The sequence below is a fragment of the Triticum aestivum genome, chromosome 4B (genome assembly GCF_018294505.1).
Source record: "Triticum aestivum cultivar Chinese Spring chromosome 4B, IWGSC CS RefSeq v2.1, whole genome shotgun sequence".
NCBI lineage: Eukaryota > Viridiplantae > Streptophyta > Magnoliopsida > Poales > Poaceae > Triticum > Triticum aestivum.
In genome coordinates, this window is record NC_057804.1 from 25,767,970 (window position 1) to 25,787,477 (window position 19,508).

At 45.4% G+C, this 19,508-nt stretch overlaps 2 protein-coding genes across 3 annotated transcripts; one reads left to right on the forward strand and one right to left on the reverse strand.

Annotated features, from left to right (window-relative positions):
• Positions 1-6,263: 6,263 nt before the first annotated feature.
• LOC123090726 (leucine-rich repeat-containing protein 1) lies at positions 6,264-10,846 on the forward strand. 2 transcript variants are annotated; one of them, XM_044512059.1, is made up of 4 exons: positions 6,264-6,804; positions 7,621-9,779; positions 9,885-9,944; positions 10,649-10,846. In XM_044512059.1, the coding sequence occupies exon 2, from the start codon at positions 7,909-7,911 to the stop codon at positions 8,848-8,850; it is 942 nt and encodes a 313-aa protein (XP_044367994.1). In that variant the 5' UTR covers positions 6,264-6,804; positions 7,621-7,908; the 3' UTR covers positions 8,851-9,779; positions 9,885-9,944; positions 10,649-10,846. The 2 variants fall into 2 exon arrangements, with proteins under 2 accessions (XP_044367994.1, XP_044367995.1); XM_044512060.1 differs by having other exon boundaries at positions 10,652-10,846.
• A 244-nt stretch (positions 10,847-11,090) lies between these two features.
• LOC123090728 (plasma membrane ATPase 1) lies at positions 11,091-17,912 on the reverse strand. The gene is made up of 21 exons (XM_044512061.1): positions 17,547-17,912; positions 16,550-16,669; positions 16,365-16,463; positions 16,094-16,231; positions 15,839-15,973; positions 15,403-15,582; positions 15,097-15,303; positions 14,899-15,018; positions 14,702-14,821; positions 14,494-14,616; positions 14,284-14,388; positions 14,048-14,192; positions 13,596-13,760; positions 13,274-13,512; positions 13,112-13,144; positions 12,795-12,876; positions 12,529-12,688; positions 12,162-12,345; positions 11,876-12,058; positions 11,518-11,691; positions 11,091-11,399 (listed from the first exon to the last, which is right to left on the reverse strand). The coding sequence occupies exons 1-20, from the start codon at positions 17,595-17,597 to the stop codon at positions 11,527-11,529; spliced, it is 2,754 nt and encodes a 917-aa protein (XP_044367996.1). The 5' UTR covers positions 17,598-17,912; the 3' UTR covers positions 11,091-11,399; positions 11,518-11,526.
• Positions 17,913-19,508: the final 1,596 nt, after the last annotated feature.

Consider the following 19,508-nt stretch of genomic DNA (forward strand, 5'->3'; position numbering starts at 1 on the left):
GAAGGAATAGGGCTGCTCCCTCTCCCTCCCACCTATATATATGAAGGGGGAGGCGCCTAGAATACACACCAATGTTTGTTAGCCGTGTGCGACGCCCCTCTCCACTATTTACGCCTCCGGTCATATTCACGTAGTGCTTAAGCGAAGCCCTGCACGGATAACTTCACCATCACCGTCACCATGCCATCATGCTGATGGAACTCTTCTACTTCCTCGACACTCTGCTGGATCAAGAGTTCGAGGGACATCATCGAGATGAACGTGTGCAGAACTCGGAGGTGTCGCACCTTCGGCACTTGATCGGTCGGAACGAGAAGAAGTTCGACTACATCAACCGCGGTGGCAAACGCTTCCGCTTCCGGTCTACAAGGGTATATAGACACACTCTCCCCCTCTCGTTGATGTGGATCTCCTAGATAGATCTTGCGTAAGCATAGGAATTTTGTTTGAAATTGCATGCTACGTTTCCCAACACACCAAGCTTGGCGGCAACGGGAGGGGAGGAGCGGTGGCCTTCTTGGGACTAGAGCGGCGGAGACCTACCGTGCACAATTGTAGCATGAATAATAAACATTTATCATGAAATAAGGAAATATAAAATAATAATTTTATTATTGCCTCTAGGGTATATTTCCTTCAATTTTTTCAACGCAACTGGGCCATATTAAAGACAGAGATTATAACTGTTGTGTTGGATTTCTTGAAGTCAGGAGTAATGCCAGATGGCGTGAATGATACGGTCATCGTCCTTATTCCAAAGGTTTCTCATCCAAAGAAACTAAAGGACTTTAGACCGATAAGTTTATGCAATGCGTTATATAAAATCGTGTCTAAATGCCTAGTTAACCATCTTCGGGCAATGTTGGGAGAGTTGATTTCGGAGAATCAAAGTGCATTTATTCCTAAACGACTTATTTCTGATAATTCCATCATTGCCTTCGAGTGCATCCGTCATATACAATCGCTGAAAAACAACCGACCAACGACTTGTGCTTATAAGCTTGATTCTCGAAGGCGTATGATCGTGTGGATTGGGAGTTTCTGGAGCAAGCCCTAATTAAATTGGGTTTCTCGTTGGAGTGGATTTCATGGATAATGGCTTGTGTTAAGTCTGCCAAGTATTCTCTAAAGTTCAATGGAAAGTTGCTTGAGACGTTTACCCCCTCTAGGGGGCTTAGGCAAGGTGACCCCCTATCTCCTTTCTTATTCCTATTTGTTGCTGACGCCCTATCCTCTCTTATATCAAGATCAGTCAATGAGGGAGAGCTTAAGGGGGTCTCAATTTGTCGTGGTGCACCTGTTATATCTCATCTGCTGTTCACGGATGGTACTATGTTGCTATTTGTAGCGATGGTGTGCCATCAAGTGAGCATTGTCAAAGGTTTGTTGAACACGTATTCCAGAGCGATGGGTCAACTTATTAACCTCGATAAGTGTTCCATCCTTTTTTTTGACAATTGCGTTGAGGCGGTGGTAGAGGAGATGAAGAATATTTTGGAGCTCACATAACAAGTGTTTGAGCCAAAGTATCTAGGCTTACCTGTACCAGAAGGAAGGGTTCATAAAGGGCAATTCGAGACTTTGCAAGACAGGATGAGAAGGAAACTTGTTGATTGGAGTGAACAATATGTTTCTTCAGGCAATAAGGAGATTTTAATAAAAGCGGTGGCTCAAGCAATCCCTACTTACGTTATGAGTGTCTTTCGTCTCCCAGCATCCATGTGTGATGATTTAACACGGATGATGAGACAGTACTGGTGGGGAGTGGAGAACGATAAAAGAAAAATGGCTTGGCTCAGTTGGGAGAAGATGATTCTACCCAAAGATATGGAAGGTATGGGGTTTAGAGATATGCGGGCCTTTAACCAGGTGTTGCTAGCTAAGCAGGCTTGGAGACTACTGGACAGCCCGAACAGTCTGTGCGCTCGGCTACTTTGGGCCAAATACTCCCCGAACGATAATCTGTTGGACATGGTGTTCCCTTCTAGCTCGTCTGCAGTCTAGAAAGGAATCACACATGGCCTTGAATTGTTGAAGAAAGGACTGGTCTTGTGAGTGGGTAACGGTACGTTGATCAAAACATGGAGAGATGCACGGATCCCCAGGAGACATGATTTCAAACCGATAACCCCGAAAGGCAATTGCAGATATAACTGGGTGGCTGATTTCTTGGAAGAGTCAGGAGCATGGAACGTGCATAGACTAAGGCAATATTTCTGGTACATGGATGTTCGTGAAATACTGAAGATTCGACGTCCCCTGGAGGTGGGCAAGACTTTTTAGCATGGTTTCCAGAGAAGAGTGGAAGATTTATAGTTAAAAGTGCATATCGCCTTGTTACTACCAACGTGTCTGCAGGTATGGGCGCTTCTAGCGCTACACCTGACGGGCATCGTTTCATATGGAGACGGGTCTGGAATGCCAACCTACTCCCTTCGTTCGGAATTACTTGTCGTAGAAATGGATGTATCTAGATGTATTTTAGTTCTAAATACATCCATTTTCGAGACAAGTAATTCCGAACAGAGGGAGTACCTCTGAAGATGCGAATACTAGTCTGGAAGGTGGTGTTCGGGGCACTTGCAACAAATACATGCAAGAAGTACGAGCACATATCTACGCGTGACACATGCCCTCTATGTGGTTCTGAAAAGGAAACAAGTTCCCATGCACTTATCACATGTGATCATGTACAGGCAATATGGATGCAAATGCACCAGGTTTGGGCTTGGCCGGATCAGCAGTTATTGTGGGATATAGGGAAGGACTGGCTCCTAAATAATCTGATAAATTGTGATGATTCAATGAGGGACTGCACAATAATGCTACTTTGGAGGACCTGGTCGCTGCGATCTGATCTTACACATGGTAAGGCGATCCCATCTACCGCAACGACAGCAGATTACCTCCAGAGCTACATGGCATCAATGCATATGACAAGGAACTATTCCACTGAAGAAATATTGAAGGGAAAGACATCGACAGTGGATATCAACCCAGCTACACCGTGAGCAGCGAACCCAGTGCTGCCCTAGCCGAGGCCTCCACCCGGACGGATCGCTCTGTCTACGGATGGAGCCTTCTCCGAGTCAGATGGTTCTGCAGCAACAGGATGGTACTACGGAGGTATGATGGCAGTGTTATTTTTTGCAGCTTACCGATGCATATTTCACTGCAATGACGCCCTGAAAGCCGAACTACATGCTCTAATGCAAGGAATGACACTGGCTATTCAACATAGTGAGGGGCCTGTCATTGTCCAATCCGACTCATCGGAAGCACTGATGGCAATGAAGGGGGGTAGTCTTCCGTATTCCGCTCATGGACACCTGGTGGCGGAGAGATTCAGCATCTTATGGGTGAACGAGAGTTTATTCCTTCAAAAATTAAGCGTGAACAAAATAGGGTAGCAGATCGATTGACTTTGTATAGTCGTACGGAGAACGCTACTGCCGTATGGCTAGGTAGAGGTCCATCTTGTGTGGAGAAACTTTTGCCTCTTGATTGTAACCCCGTGTGATCTTGGAATAAATCTCTTTTACCCTCGCAAAGAAAACGTATTTTGACCTGAAAATTTACACACGTGTACATTATGTCAATAGGTATATGTGTATTTTTTCAGAATTTTTTGAAACTGAAAAGTTTAATTTTTGATGTATTCATATTAAGGGCTCCATGAAGCTTGATCTCCATTGGAATTTTCGGACTCTCATGTAACTATGTAAGCTCTTTGAGATGGATCCAAAGACAAAGGACAAGCTACACACTCAGTCGACCCGCCCCTTTCCATCCGGCAAAGATCAAATGGAGAAGTATCTATCCAGCCACGTGATCACCAAAGAAACAGAAACACAGACGCAACATCCAGCGTTTCTCAACAATTACAAATTACGCATAGTGATGCCCTAGGCCTTTCATTGTTCGGCAACAATAAAAACGTGTATGTACGAAGTAGACAACGAGTCTCCAAGGAACAAGGGCATTGCTATGCGTAATATTTTTACTGTATGATTTCAGTACTCCCTCCGTCCGGAAATACTTGTCATTGAAATGGATGTATCTAGATGTATTTTAATTCTAGATACATCCATTTTGATGACAAGTAATTCCGGACGGAGAGAGTACTACATTGTTCAAGAGCCGTTCATCAGATCGATTTGCGTGTGCCATTGCCATTGCCATTAATCATGGATGGCATCGTACAGGACTCAGACGTGGAGCTGTCGCATGCACAACCATTTCGTAAGGACAAGCTAGGCCCCCACTCACTCGTGTCCACCCGATTGAATGGAGTAGTATCTATCAAAAAGACCAGCTCAAATGAATCCAAAATTCGCAAATTGAGGCACGAGGCTATCATTGATTGGCAACGACACAAGATGCACATACACGGTACAAATCGACAACTCTAAAGTATGTAAATAGACAAAGACCCTACAAGACATGCATCCAGTGAACCAACTGTCCCTCCAAATTATTAAGCATTCAAGGATCGCTATTGTGTATCTAGCAAATGAACCGTCGCTTTTAGACATGTTTGTTTTGTGAGAGACTACTCTTATCTAAGATATTCTGCCCATGGTAAGGACTAGGGGCCATGATCCGATGGCCAAGTCTTAGCCAAGTGGACCAATCAAAGAGTGGGTTGCGGCATCTTCGCCACGTGGTTTGCGGCATCTTCGCCGCATAGTTTGCTGAGGCGGCCATCTCGGGGGCGCTGATTTCTGTTTGGCGACGATGATGGCGTCGAGAGGAGCTTTGGTCGCGGCTCGGGCTTCGGTAGTCGGATCTTCCCGGCGTGTCCGAGGTGCTCTTCCGTTGGTTGCTTGGTTGCTTTGAAGTCGGAGCTGCGGTGGAGTTGTCCATGCGGTGACGATGACGGGCGCTCGGTGGTCGGCTACGGCGGGCACGGTCGGCGCAAGTCCTGCTTATTCCCTTGTGATGATCGTCGTCAGAGTCGGAGCTGTCAGTTGTTCGCGCGTGTGGCCTTCTGTTGGCATGTGCCGTCATGGTTTCGGTGCAGCTGTCCTCTTTGTAGCTCTGTGATCCCATGTCGGTGGCCAGGTTGGCCGGTGGTACCCATGTTAAATGGGTTGGACTGTATCGGTTTTAACCCGGTTTTCCGTCAATTAACCTGGCAATCCTCACTCCTTAATCAATGAGAATGGCAAGTCTTTTGCCTCGTTTCAAAAAAAAAAAGAGTTGTATCCCCAGGAACTTCTATATATAAAGATGTAAACGAAGATGTTTGGTAGCATATAGTTTGCCTTTCTTGCTTACGAAGATGCATATGGCGAGTCTTGTGGAGATGGGTGACATTCAGAGTGGCAGGGCACAGCTGTGCCACCCAATGTGCTGCAGCAGAGCTCCTTCCGAGACTACTATTTTGACATAACAAATACTCCCTCCGTTCCTAAATACTTGTCTTTCTAGACATTTCAAATGACTACTACATACGGATGTATGTAGACATATTTTAGAGTGTAGATTCACTCATTTTGCTCTGTATATAGTCATTTGTTGAAATGCCTAGAAAGACAAGTATTTAGGAACGGAGGGAGTAGTAATCACATGATGGATATGAAGGGCTTGAGTGGGCGCTTCTCCTCAGCTTCGGACCTGGAATCACCATTGAGACCATACTTCTCCGCGCTCTGCCTGTGCACAACCATTAAGCGCCCATCATCGACTGACTAACTATCGAGTTAGTCATGCATGTTACCGATAAACCTTCGAATCCAGAGCATGGCTTGTCTATATTGCAGATCAGGATGATGCATGGTGATATCATTTGATGTATTATATTCAATGTTTTCTGTTAAGATTTTTTTTTGGTTATCATTTGGTGCATTCGGTGTACTTTTTTTTTTTTTAGAATACGCACGAATGTGAAACTAGGGGGGGTGAACCCTCCCCCAACAAGAGAAGCGGGGGAGTGATTAGAGTCAATCTGTGTAACCGCCCTCAAGGTGCACAATGAAAAAGTCACCTCCAACCGAACGGGCACTAAGACCCAATCGAGGACACTTCGGATTGGGTCGAACTATTTATTAGTCCATGTGAAACTAGCCCCCACCCGGGCAAGTTTCCGGAGAGCCATCTCGGCAATGCAATCACTGAAGACACGCATGCGCGAGAGATGGACACTAGCCGAACTTTTGTCCGCATATGGAACCGGATCAGGTTGTAGTCCGGAACCACAACAACTGAGATGGGGCTCTGAATTGGCAACTCTTGTGTGGCTGTGCACAGTTCCTTATCCTCGGAGCCTCTAATTAAGCACCACATTTCCGCTAGCCATCCACTGTTCCGCACCGCACCTCATCATTCCTCGGTCATGGCTGCTGTGCTCGCCGCGTTCGCGTTGCTGTAGTTGCCGTCACTGGCACCGGTGGGATCGGCAAAACCACCCTCGCCAGGATGGTTTTCAGCGACAGCATGGTGGCGGACAGCTTCGACGACAAGGTCTGGTTGAGCGTTAACCAAGGAGGCCAACGAGATCGCCCTCCTGCAAAGCGTTTTATCTGCTCTTGGGGGTAATTGCCGTGGTGTTGCCGCAGACAAGGCCATGCTCCAAGATGCCTTGAGGCATAATTAAGGTGAGGCAACGCAAGTTGCTGCTGATCATGGATGATTTGTGGAACGATAAGGTGTGGAACGAGCTGCTTAGGGTCCCACTTAGTGATGGTGCTTCCGGGAGCCGAGTCTTGGTGTGGTGACCACGAGGATGGGATTAGAGCACATCACATCCATCAAGTGGACAAGCTAGCGTCGGAAGATGCTTGGTCCTTGCTAAAGAAGCAGGTTAGTGACTTGCATGCCGTGCAAATTAAGTCTACTTTCAAGATTTACTGGTTGTGGTTTGTTAAACGTTTTCTGTGTTTTGGCGTCAAGTCTAGCCAGATAGGTCATAGCCTCATAGGTGTGGTGGTTCCTTAATTTAAAGCATACTGGCTTGATGTTTTGTTTCTTACGGGAATTTCTAGCAAATACCTTAGTTTCTCTCTATGCATTATTCTACTTTTAATAGTTTTAACCTTCTCACTACTGGAATTCTGTGCTACGCCGAGTGCCACAGACAGGAGTTTGTCGGTGGACTATTACTCAGCAAAGCCTTTGCCGAGTGTCACCCTCGCCAAAAGCCACCCGGCGTACACCTCTTCGGCAAACAGGAGTTTGCCGAGAGCCCGAACGCGGGCACTCTGCAAAGACTTTGCCGAGAGTCAAACAGTATCATTCGGCTAAATAAAGTAGCTAACGGATAGCAGACGGTGACAGCGGTTCCTGACACGTGGGACCAGGGGGAGCAGGCCGAGGGCCATATTTGCCGAGTGCCACTCTCGGCATGTACAGCCAGTAGGTGGCTGACACGTTTCAGCTCCTGACACGTGGGTCCAGGCACTCTCGGCATAGACAGCCAGTAGCTTGCTTTGCCGAGTGTCCGTGTTTTAGCTCTCGGCGAAGAGCATTACACCCGGCGTACGTGAAAATTCCAGTAGTGCCTAACTGGTAATTAAGTTGGAGCATCTTAAAAGAGATTTCTTCGGCATAAAAAAAGAGCTTTCTTAATTATTATGTGGTGCATGCATTATGCTCTCTCACGCAACAAGTTGTACACAGGTAGTTTTGGATGAAAGTGATGAATCCGACGTCGATGAACTAAAAGATGTCGGAATGAAGATTGTGGGAAAATGTGATGGCCTGCCACTTGCAGTTAAGGTTGTCGGTGGACTATTACTCAGCAAGAACAGAACAAGAGGTGCTTGGATGGATGTTCTTAACAACATCTCATGGTCAATTACTGGAACCAATGATGATTTAAAAAAAAGCAGTCTATGCATGTGAGCTATGTTGAATTGCCACCTCACCTGAAGCAATGCCTTTTGTATTGTTCACTTATTCCTAACGATGAACAGATCCCACACTCAGTTATTGTTAAGATGTGGATGCATGGCAGAGGGTTTTATACAAAACAACACCAGTTCAAAGCTACCAGAAGATTTGGGAATGGAATACCATGGAGAACTAGTATCAAGGAACCTTTTAGAACCGCGTGATGCATTTCACGGTCAATCGGTGTGTACCATGCATGATCTTGTTCGTGACTTTGCTCAACTTGTAGCAAAAGATGAAGGACTATTTGTTAGTGAAGGAGAGAGCTCGAGTACTAGTCTTGCTAATAGAAAACTACGCCACCTATCTATATCAAGAGATGCAACAGAGTTGGGTTCTTTGGAAACAGAGGCCTCGCTGAGGACACTCATGTTATTCAACCGCCCGGTCACATATGGTTACCTGGATAATCTTCGTTGTCTACGAGTATTGCATATAAGTTGTAATGATGTAAATCTCATGGAGTTTCCGGAGTATGTCTGCCAGCTCAAGCATTTAAGATACTTGCTACTCAGGGGCACAAGCATATCAAAAATTCCAGAAGGCATAGGAGACCTAAAGTTTCTGCAGGCCATTGACCTTGTAGGGTCTATAAATTTGTGCCAACTTCCTGAGAGCATCTTGAAGCTACAGAACCTGAGATGTATCAGCTTGTACGGAACAAAGATAACCTCAATTCCTCGTGGATTCGGGAAGCTAAAAAATTTGGTCAATCTGCAAGGTATTACAACACATTCAGATTATAGCGGAGATGGTTGGTGCAGCTTGGAAGAACTAGGGTCTCTGCTGAAACTCAAATATCTTTACATAACATGTTTGGATAAGGCGCCTTCTGGTTCTGTGGCTGCTAGAGCCAAGCTGAGTAGTAAACAACACCTCATCTGGTTACAATTGATATTTACTAGCGATTTTACAGTGAATTGGGAGGTTCAAGACCCTCCACCTTCCATAGGATAATCTCTGTCCTCCACCTTCCATAGAAGACCTTACCATACCCATACTTTGGACGTATGCTACCCCAGTGGATGAGAAATATGTCAGCCTTTGAGAGCTTGTCGTGGTTGGAGCTGTCGGATTACGCATGCTGCGAGGAACTCCCTATTGGCTTGGGCCAGCTCCGCTTTCTTGATGTTCTCAAGGTTAACCGGGCTCCGTCCATTAGGCGTATCGGTCATGATTTCATCCTCCCCTCCTTAGGTGGCATGACTGACTCGTCTGCCCATCCAGGAGGAACACAGATAATTGAGGAGAGACACAGACGGATTGCATTCCCCAAGCTCCAAACCTTGGGGCTAGTAGGGATGTCTGGATGGACGGAGTGGGAACGGGAGGAGCAAGTCCTAGCAATGCCAGCTCTAGAGAAGCTTTGGATTGGCGAATGTAGACTGACTCATCTCCCCATTGGACTTGCATACCATGCAAGAGCATTGAGAATGCTGGACCTGAGAAATTCAAACTTTGTCTGCGTGGAGAACTTGCCTTCAATCGACGAGCTATGGTTAGTTAACAACCCAAAGCTAGAGAGGATCACCAACAACCAAAGCTTGCAGATTATATATCCGCCTTGCAAATTGTCGGAGCTTAAAGACACTGGATGAGTTGCCTTCACTCCGAAACTTCCAATGGGAGGATTTGAGCAGTGGAACACTTCCAGATTACTTACGAGGGGCACACTTAAATAAGTTGCTTTTATATTGCAGCCCAAGCTTACTTAAACTGGATATCCTTACAAAATTACAAATCCGAGTGGGGAAAGATCAAGCATGTTCAGCAACTAAGGGCGATTTCGCTGAAACCAGGGGTTGATCGAAACATAGGGCAGATTGAATACACAAAGAAACCGTATTCCTTTCAGACGAACAGCGGTGAGAATTCCGGCTCCACAGGTACATGATTTCATTTGTTCTGATCCTCCACATGTTTCCATTTCTCTTACCATGCTCTGTCTAACCTCAGTTATGCATTTTGTCTCATTTCACTGCAACTGCAAGATGAATGTAAGGATGATGGACTGGATAACTCTTTCCTACACATAAGGTTTTAAGTTGGTGGTGAGTTTGATCATTCCTTACCCTCCTTACACATGTAGGACCAAAATATATTTGAAAAGTGCTCTTTAATATGGTCCCTCTTAAGAGGCAAGAGAAATATTTGATCTGAGCCGTCCATCCATCTGATATTGTCCATCCTTACACATTGCTTTCTTTCCATTTTATACAATGTATTGTCACTGTTGTCTCTTAACTGACTCACTGAAGATTTGAAAACTATCAACCAAAATACAACATCTGTAAACTCATCAGCTGATAGCCTTACAAAAAATCCACCAAACTGGTGAAGACTTTTATCTGGAATTTACAACTCGTTATGGCTCATAAGATGATTAGCATTTTTGGACACTGAAACTGTTGTGCCTTGAAGGCGTGACACTCTGACCACCAGCAGTTTATGTTAAAATAGGTTGACTCACATGAACATAATTATGCATTAAAAGTTGAATTTCATGCTGAATCTACTAGTAACATTAATTTGATGTTGTCGATTCTAGCAATTCCGTACTCACACCAGGCCCTCCTAGGATGGCAGTTAATGATCTTAGCATCCCTTTTTTTCCAAAAAAATAAAATTATAGCAGTTCCCTTCCTACAGACTAACTAAAGTTGAAGACACTCCTCAGATGCCAGGATTTTTTTTCTGTATTCTGGTAACTGTGATGAAACCATGAGGTAAGATCTTTGCTTCGTGTTTTTTGCAGCAGAAAGCATACACAGTGGAGGGCAGAGGTGCGGATGCTTCAATGGCCACCGAGAGGGCAAACGCTCTACAAGCTGCTCATTTTCATTAGCGTCGAGTTCCGGCTCGTTCGCGGAGGGGTTGTTTGTACTTGTTGATGTATGTATGGGTGTAACTATTCTTGTTGGTACGCACAATGGAAGTTTATATTCTCTAATAAGTCACAGTGGAGTCACGCAACTCCCTCTGCTGCAAAAAACCCAGCTCTTCTCTGCAGCAACCGCACAGCGCACATACACACGCACGACCAAAAACAAACCAACACATTTTGTTTTCAAATGCACATGCATGAGGCTGGAGAAATGCATTTTTTCACCTGAAGCACAACACACTGGAGAGACCATCTTCTCCCTGTTTTTCTAGGAGAAAGAGCACGGTGCACCGATCTCGGTACCATGTTTCAGTAGCGGAAAATCCAAATTTTATTCATGTCTTCGCCCTTTTGGTCCATATGGGTTTTGCCCTACCTCTAATACTGGGCTGATAGTACATCAAACCCCTTCATATATTGAACTGGTAACGCCGGCAGCTTTAAGTCAACCAAGAGGGGGACAAAAGCAACATATCAAAAGTCTGTTATTCATTCCTATGCAGCAAGGATATATAAGCTCCCACTTTCAAAGATATCCCAAACTAACTTATCACACGGTGTAAGATTGCTGAATGGTGTCGATGTCGAGGCCCTTCAGCTTCACGACCGTCTCCACATGCCCCTTCAGAGTGTGATGTACCACCATTAATAAGCACATAGTTAGGTTCATAACTGTCAAGAAATATGGAAGATCATGGAAAGGATCCCATACATGGAATTCTTTGCAAGTGGCTACATACCTTGCAATCTCAGCCCTCCGCTTCGTCGGTCATCTGATTCAGCTTGTTGTAGCCCGCCTTCACAGGGAACACCTTGGCATCCGGCGGATGCATCCCACGGGGTGCCCTCTGTGCATGGGCCCACTCAAGCTCCCTCTCTTCCTTACCAAAGTGCTTCTTCCTTGTAAACGCGGTCTATAGCGAAAGAAAAACAAATGGACCATCAGTTTTTTTTTTGGAAGCGGTGACGTAGAAAAAATGTAGAACAATTTACTGTATGGCATTTTAAATGAAACATCAGTTACAAGATGCACGGAATGTACTGGGCACTCAATAGGTAACATGGAAAGGAAAATTATGGTGGTGCAATATGAATTACTCTTTGGTCAATGGCAAGATCCCGTGCTTTCCCGCTCAGAGCGTATCGGATGAGGAACTTGATGATGTCGAGCGGGAAGTAGAAGACGAGGTTGTAGAGCCACACGATACAGGCCCAGCCCCATCCGATGCCTTTGATCGAAGTGAATGCCCAGTCGGCGTATACAGCGATCACTGTAGCTATCTGCATTTTTTGAAGGGAGTGAAACATGCTCACTGCTGGAACTTTACTTATAAATTTACTTACATTAAAGCAAACAGAGGGTGAGACGGCGATGAGAAAATACCAGCTGCGCGACCAAGAAAGCGAAGACCAGGAGAAAACCGGGGCGCTCGACGAACGACCAGCCTCGGGACCTTGTAACGAAGATGAGAGCTTGGCTGATGGTGCTGACCTGAAGGAATACAGCAGAGGCGAGCATTTTGAAGTCATCTTGATCTGTCTTCTCAAGGCTTTTCACATGAAAGACCCTCTGAAAATTTATTGAACAATAAGTGTCAATGCATGTCTGAGGATCAAATCACAAACTAACATATATAATGGTCCTAATAGTTGATAGCTTCGTGAGCCAATTAATATCAAGAGGTTAATTCATTATCTGAAATCAGTGCTTTAGAAACAACAGAATTTAATTTCATTTAGGTACTCCTTACCGGGAAAAAGTTATCTTGTATGCAGCCCAGAAGAAAATGACAGTCGTCATTGCCAAGTATCCGCCAAGAACCACCCCAGTTGTGAAAATTTCAGCCAACTTCCAGCTGTCAGGTAGCGGAGAAGGCTTTACCCGATCCTTCGATATTGTAATTATGGTGCCTGTCCATGCCACAAAATAGTTAGAAGTGAACATAATATAATTTTCTACTTTCTACTGTGATATTGTGAGGCAGGGGAGGAATGGAAGGAAAAGAAAGTAATGTACCCTCATTCAGAATTGCGATGATCAGGACCATAAATGGCGGGAAATCAAACTCCCATATGAGGGCAAGTAGCATAAATTCGAGCTGTCGAGGATAAAGAGCGATCAGATGCATAATCACAAAATAAAAAATGTAAGGTTCATGGACATAATTTCACAGATCATAAACTGGAAAATCAGCTTAACAGGAAAAAAGCTCATTAAATGAATAGTTATAATTGACACCTAAGAGAATCATCAGCTATTGAAACAGAGCATGAGCCAATGCACTTTGGCAAACTTATGATCCTAGTAAGAGACTCAGAGTCAATCAAACATACCACAATACGTATTGTAATTGAGACCGCATAGATCTGCAAGCATGAATGTGGATTGATTAGCATGTGGGCTAAATAACACAAGCATAAATGAAGGAACAACTCTTCAAATATTTTTTGGGGGAAAGAAAAAAAATCTCATCCACTGGGTTCAATCTGACAGACAGTGTAGTTCTTCATCCGCTGGAAAACTGCTCGACTGGTAAGGACAGCAGTAATGATCACACTTAGACCAGGTTCAGTGAGTACGATATCAGAAGCACTCCTCGCTGCAGCGGTCGCATCGGCAACTGCTATGGCGATATCAGCTTTCTTCAGGGCTGGTGCATCATTTACGCCATCGCCAGTCATTCCACAAATGTGCTTCCGTGCTTGCAGGCGTTTCACAATCTCATATTTGTGCTCTGACCAAAGAACAAATGTTACCACTTATATTACTTCTTCAGTCCTTTGATTTTATTTTCTTCTAACCGATTACAATACATACCTGGGAATACGCCAGCAAAACCATCGGCTTTCTCAATTAGATCATTGACTGGTAAATCAGCAATAGACTCATCCTTGTTCTGCCCCAGCAAAGCAGATGAAGGGTACATGTTTGTACCCATTCCTAGACGACGCCCTGTTTCCTTCCCGATCGCTAGCTGGTCACCTATGGAAAAGAGAAAAAACGAACAATCAGACGTGTTACCAAAATTATTGAAAACTGAAATTAGAAAACAAGATAAGATAGGGTATATTCCAGTACATCAAGTGTTGAGGTTCAGTGTTCCAACTCTACTTACGGCACAACTTTTTATGAGATGCTTACAACACAAATAACAGATAGTACATTCTCGAAATAAAAACAGTTAGTAAACATCAAAGGCATGTTGCTCATCAAAATTGAGATATTTATGGATAGAGAGAAAAAATAGTAACAATGCAGTTGTAGTGTACCTGTGATCATCTTTACATTCACACCAAGGCTAAGTGCCCTTTGAATTGTTTCAGCGCTGTCTTGCCTCGGTGGATCAAAGAGTGGCAAGAGAGCAACAAAATGCCACGGCCCACCCGCACTCTCTTTCCTCCCGTCTGGCACATCCTACAAGGCAAAAAAAGGATGAACACCATTAAGTTCCTGCCTTGCAAGCTTGAACTGCACTGTGAAGGGGCACCCCAAGAACCTTGCTCACCTGATATGCTACACCAAGTGACCGAAGTCCACGTTCCCCGAACTTGTCGATGACAGCGTGGACTTTTTGTGCGATCTCTGACTTGTTGTGGGCCAGGTTGAGAATCTGCAGATCAATTTGTTGTGAAATCAATGACATCATTATGTAAACGTAAGATTCAATTCAGTAATGTTTTTTTAAGCTTTTTTCAGTGGAAAAAAAAGATTATACCTGCTCTGGTGCACCTTTGCTAACACGGTACATCTTTCCATCGCCATCAATGTATGTCAACGCGGTTCTTTTGTCGGTAGGGTTGAACGGCAGGAAATGGGCCTCTTGCACACCAGCACGCGCCTATGGAAAGCGTTGACAGGTGCCCATTAATTTTAGCAAATAAACATGACAGGTGTATGTCTCATTATTCGACAAATCAATGTACCTCTTTTGGATCGCCTAGCATCCCAAATATTGCCATATCAATGGCGTCTTGATTTTCTATCCGGGATGCTCTAGCAGCCATCAAAATTACCTGGTCCTGAGTTACTCCTTTTTCAAAAACCTGGACCAAGAAAGTATGTAAGTGCTTTGATGTTACATGTGAGATAACACAAAGTGAGCGAGTGTTTTCGAGTGAACCTCGATAAGGTTCTTGTCCACACTGAGCTTATTTAGAGTCAGGGTCCCAGTTTTAGCACTGCAAAGAACATCCATGCCAGACATATCCTCGATTGCAGTCACCCTCTTTATTATAGCTCCCTGCAGGAAGAAAACTCAGGAATTGATTGTATAGAGTAGAAGTTCAGGTCTGGTCCCTGGAACTGGAATGATGCAAACCCGTTGAGACAAGCGATGAGATCCAATCGCCATGGTGACCGACAAGACTGTGGGCATCGCTATGGGAATGCCTCCAATGAGAAGCACCAGAAGGTTGTCGATCCCGGGGCGGTACGCCCTGTTTTGGATAGGATACATGACAATAATCTCGATGACGATTCCCACAGCAATGGAGCAAATGCAGAAGTTCCCGATGGCTGCTAACACCTGCGTCAATCGGATGATAATGAACACGTCAATGTAGCGGTAATTCAAAGCGATAACGGTGTCAGATCGATGGAAGTATCCGAGGCTTGTCAAGCTTGCCTGTTGGAAATGGCCAACTTGGTTGGTGGAGTCGACGAGATGTGCGGCCTTCCCAAAGAAAGTGTGCACACCAGTTGCTATGACAACGGCCTCGATCTCGCCTTGGTTGACCGTCGAACCAGAGTAGACGGCGTCACCAGGCCCCTTGGTGGCTGGTAGCGATTCTCCGGTCAGGGCAGACTATAAACAAAAGACCAAACAGTGAGATGTAGAAACCTATTTAACTTAAAAAGGAAAGGTAAAGGTGACTTGAATGTGAAGTTTTGATATTGGTTCCTGAAAACAACCTTTTGACTCTTTTGTATGGGACATTTATGGAATTTCTTCCATTGGCAACTCGAAACTACGAACATAACCGACCCTGACTAGACCTTTTCCCAAGAAACTCCGAATACTGGAAAATCTGAATGAAATTTGATAAGAGGACAGGACGAACCTGATCAATCTTCAAAGGATCGCCGTCTAGGAGGCGGGCGTCGGCAGGAATGATATCTCCAAGTTTGATACTGATGATGTCCCCGGGCACAAGGGCGGCGGCCTCCTCCTCGGTCCAACGACCATCACGGAGAACCTATCCAGCAGCAACATAAGAGTTGAGTTTCACAAGTTAAAATGGACTCCAACAAGGCGACACGTACATGCAGAAACAGGGGAAAGAAAAACAAAACCAAAAATTAAGTTGAATATGGACCTTGGCTTTTGGTGCAAAGCGGGCCATAAGCGCGGCGGCAGCATTTCCAGCATTGTTTTCCTCTATGAAAGTGATTGTCGAGTTTATAAGCAGCAGGAGGATGATACCGATGAAGTCTTGCCAGTCTGGTGGCTTCCCCTGGTGACAGAACACATCTCAGATCACATATATATTGAGATTTGAGAACAGAGCAGGACATACGTACACATCACTCATCACCACACCAAAACATTTTTCCACAAATTCTGCCATACTATGTGGTAGGCATTACCCCTCCGTTTGCCAGAGCGATGGTCATGATCGCCGCTTCCTCCATGACCCATGACAGTGGATTCCACATGAACCCAAGAAACTTGAGGAACTTGCTCTCCTGCAGCCATCAACACTCCAACTTAATCGAGTGTGTAACATCAATGAGAAGAAGAAAATTATATTGGCCGAATGAAACGTCGTGACCTCCTTCTCCTCGAGCTTGTTCGGGCCAAAGATCTGCAGCCGCCGCTGTGCCTGCTTGGAAGTGAGCCCCCTGTGGCTGCACTGAAGGTTCTCAAACACTTCATCGACCGGTATGTGCTCCTGCAATTTTGTTGCGACGGTCGCTTTTAGCAATCCAAACAAGTAGCATTGGCATGAGCAAATTTGAACGTGCAAGTGTGCTGCAGCCTACTACTCCAAGGAACTCTGAAGAGGAAGAACCAAGCTAAGAGACAATTATTTCTTTTCCAATTAAACAGAGGATCATAATAAGTGTACATACTTTTTCCCCACGGTCAGGTCACCTTTAGTTAGAACAAATGAAGAAAAACATTACTCTGAACTTTGATCAACCTGCGATACAAAAGAATCCAAAGCCAGAGTACATACATTTACAGCAGCCGTCCTACACCCGGATCGGAAAACAATAATCAAAGCTATGAAACTGTGAGGGTTTAAAAAAATTGTGGCTGTGGGATTTTAAAATTGAAAACTAAGATTTGGGGGAAATTTGAACGTGCAAGTATGCTGCAGCCAACTACTCCAAGGAACCAAAGATAAGAGGCAAAAAAAAAAACTAATTAAACAGAGGATCATAAGAAGTATACATACTTTTTCCACGGTCAAGTCACCTTCAGTTATACAATAGGGAGATTTTATTTAAAAAAAATTGTGGCTGATTTAAAAACTGAAACTAAGATTTGGGGGGAATTTTGCAGTGAAATGTTGCTAGGCTTTGGGGGGTGCGATTCTAGAGCAGTGCAGAATGCTGGGCAGGGGCGCGGAGAGGAAATCAGCACCCCGAACAAGAATTGACCTACAAGAAGAGAGCAGCTCCGGCACCCTGCAAAAACCCCAGCGGCATGCTGATTTGCCGCTGCTAGATGAGGGATTTCCCGTGCTAATCCTCCACATCGGTAAGCGCAGAGACGAGAACACACAGAAAGCTAGCAAAAAATCACAAGAACTGACTGATTACCAGATCGACGGCCTCGAGCTTCCCCTCTTGCCAGCTGCTGGCCATGGCCATGGGGGCAGGTAGGAGGCGCACAACCTCTGGATCTCCGCAGCAGCTACTCTCTGGACCCTCCTCTGCTCTTCTTCTTCTTCTTCTTCTTTCGGATTTATTTGTACGTGCGAAATACAATTCTATGTGAATGGAAATGTGGTCTTTGTTTTTGTGCGGGAGAGGGAGAGGAGAGGGAGTGATGAATCGTCTGATACTGAAATGGATAGAGAGGTGGTCTGGTGTAGGAGGGGTTGGCCTCCCACGGGTTGCCAAGGGACGGTGGGGGAAGGGAAGGTGGTGGAAGAAACCAAGAAACCAAGAAGGGAAACGGAACAAGATGTGAGTACCTCGCAATGAAAGAGGGTAGATAGATAAACCGGTGGCAGGCAAGGGTGAGCTACACATGGTGTCGAATCAACGTGGCCGGATGGTTAGGTGGACAAGGGTATCCCATCTCATCAGAATGCTTGCATTTATTCTGAATTTATGATATGTCGGCGAGACGCCTACAGTGACTTTGTAAAATCTCAAGATGATATGCCGACTCAGTCTCTCGAAGGTGCTCATACAGGTGAGTGTATGCACGTATATATGAGCGGTTGCGTCTGTAATGTGTTAAAAAACTATTACACATGGTAAAAAAAAAAGAATGGTGACCCCTAGCCTTTGCATCCAAAGATGCACACGACCATATATCATTGAAGAAAATAAATCCAGTTGGCGAACAAATTTTACCCGGAAAAGAAAAACACAAGGTCGCGTGCCTCACGACAATAGCTCCATCAAGCAACCATCAACCCTATGATAACAAACAAAAAGTACATAACTCCTCTGGGCTAAGCCTTTTAAAGGAATCATCGCACATGCGTCGATGGTGACTAGTCTAACCATATCCAGACTTGGGATTTTCATCCCAAAAGCTAAGCTTCGATCTACCACCTTCAGCAAGGACACGATGCAGACGCACGTTGACATAGCCCGATAAGAGATCTTGGTTTTCACCGGGGTGCAAATACTCGTCGTTGACGTCGCCTCTACCACCATCCCTTGTCCGGGTACCAGCGCCTCAATAACTGGATACCTCTAGAGGAGATTTCGAAGGGACGTCCCATACTGCCTCGCTTCCGGTAACTGGCGCACCACATCCGACAACACCAGGCATGACTTTCTATATATATAGGAGCCACTTTGCATAGAAATTGTCGGCAACAGGCATGACTTGGCGCCTCTACATGAGTCATCGTGCGTAGCACCTGGTAGCGACAAGCATGACATGGCACACCCGCAAGAGTCGTCGTGTGTAGCACATGCCGAGTCAGATCAAACCCGATTCGAAGATGGAAGCGCCTTCCCATATCGACGCTGGCCTCAGAGAAGGCCATCACCATTTTCAGCTCCGACGGTTATGTCGTCCACACGGCCGTGGTCTCACCGTCATCGAAGAATCAGGGTGGCCTCCCCTACCCCCAAACTCATGCAACGCCATCCGGTCACCACGCGGCCCATATGATAAAGACACACAACCGCCGCCACCGAGGCACCGTGGCGAGACCGCCACCAAAGACCCCAATAGATCCGGAAGCCACACATTATCCATCGCAGTCAATCCCGTTCCTCATCTCGACAACCCATGGCCACGATGGGGAGAGTCGTCACCCTGACCGATTCACCGCCATGGGAGTAGCAAGGGTACCCACATCCCTGCCCTCTTGCATCACCGCATCACCCTGTTGGGTAACGTTGCATGGAAAACAAAAACATTCTATGCACACGCATGATCTATCCATGGAGATGCATAGCGACAAGAGGGGAGAGTGTGTCTACGTACCCTCGTCGACCGTAAGTGGAAGCGTTCCACAACACGGTTGATGTAGTCTAACTTTCTTTGCGATCCAACCGACCGAGTACCGAACGTACGACACCTCCACGTTC

Coding starts and splice junctions, on each gene's coding strand:
- LOC123090726 (XM_044512059.1), top strand. CDS start 7,909: ATGAACAGATCCCACACTCAGTTATTGTTAAGATGTGGATGCATGGCA.
- LOC123090728 (XM_044512061.1), bottom strand. CDS start 17,597: ATGGCCATGGCCAGCAGCTGGCAAGAGGGGAAGCTCGAGGCCGTCGAT. Junction 14,822..14,898: donor TGGACAAGAACCTTATCGAG/GTTCACTCGAAA, acceptor TTCTTGGTCCAG/GTTTTTGAAAAAGGAGTAAC. Junction 13,145..13,273: donor AGCGGATGAAGAACTACACT/GTCTGTCAGATT, acceptor TCATGCTTGCAG/ATCTATGCGGTCTCAATTAC.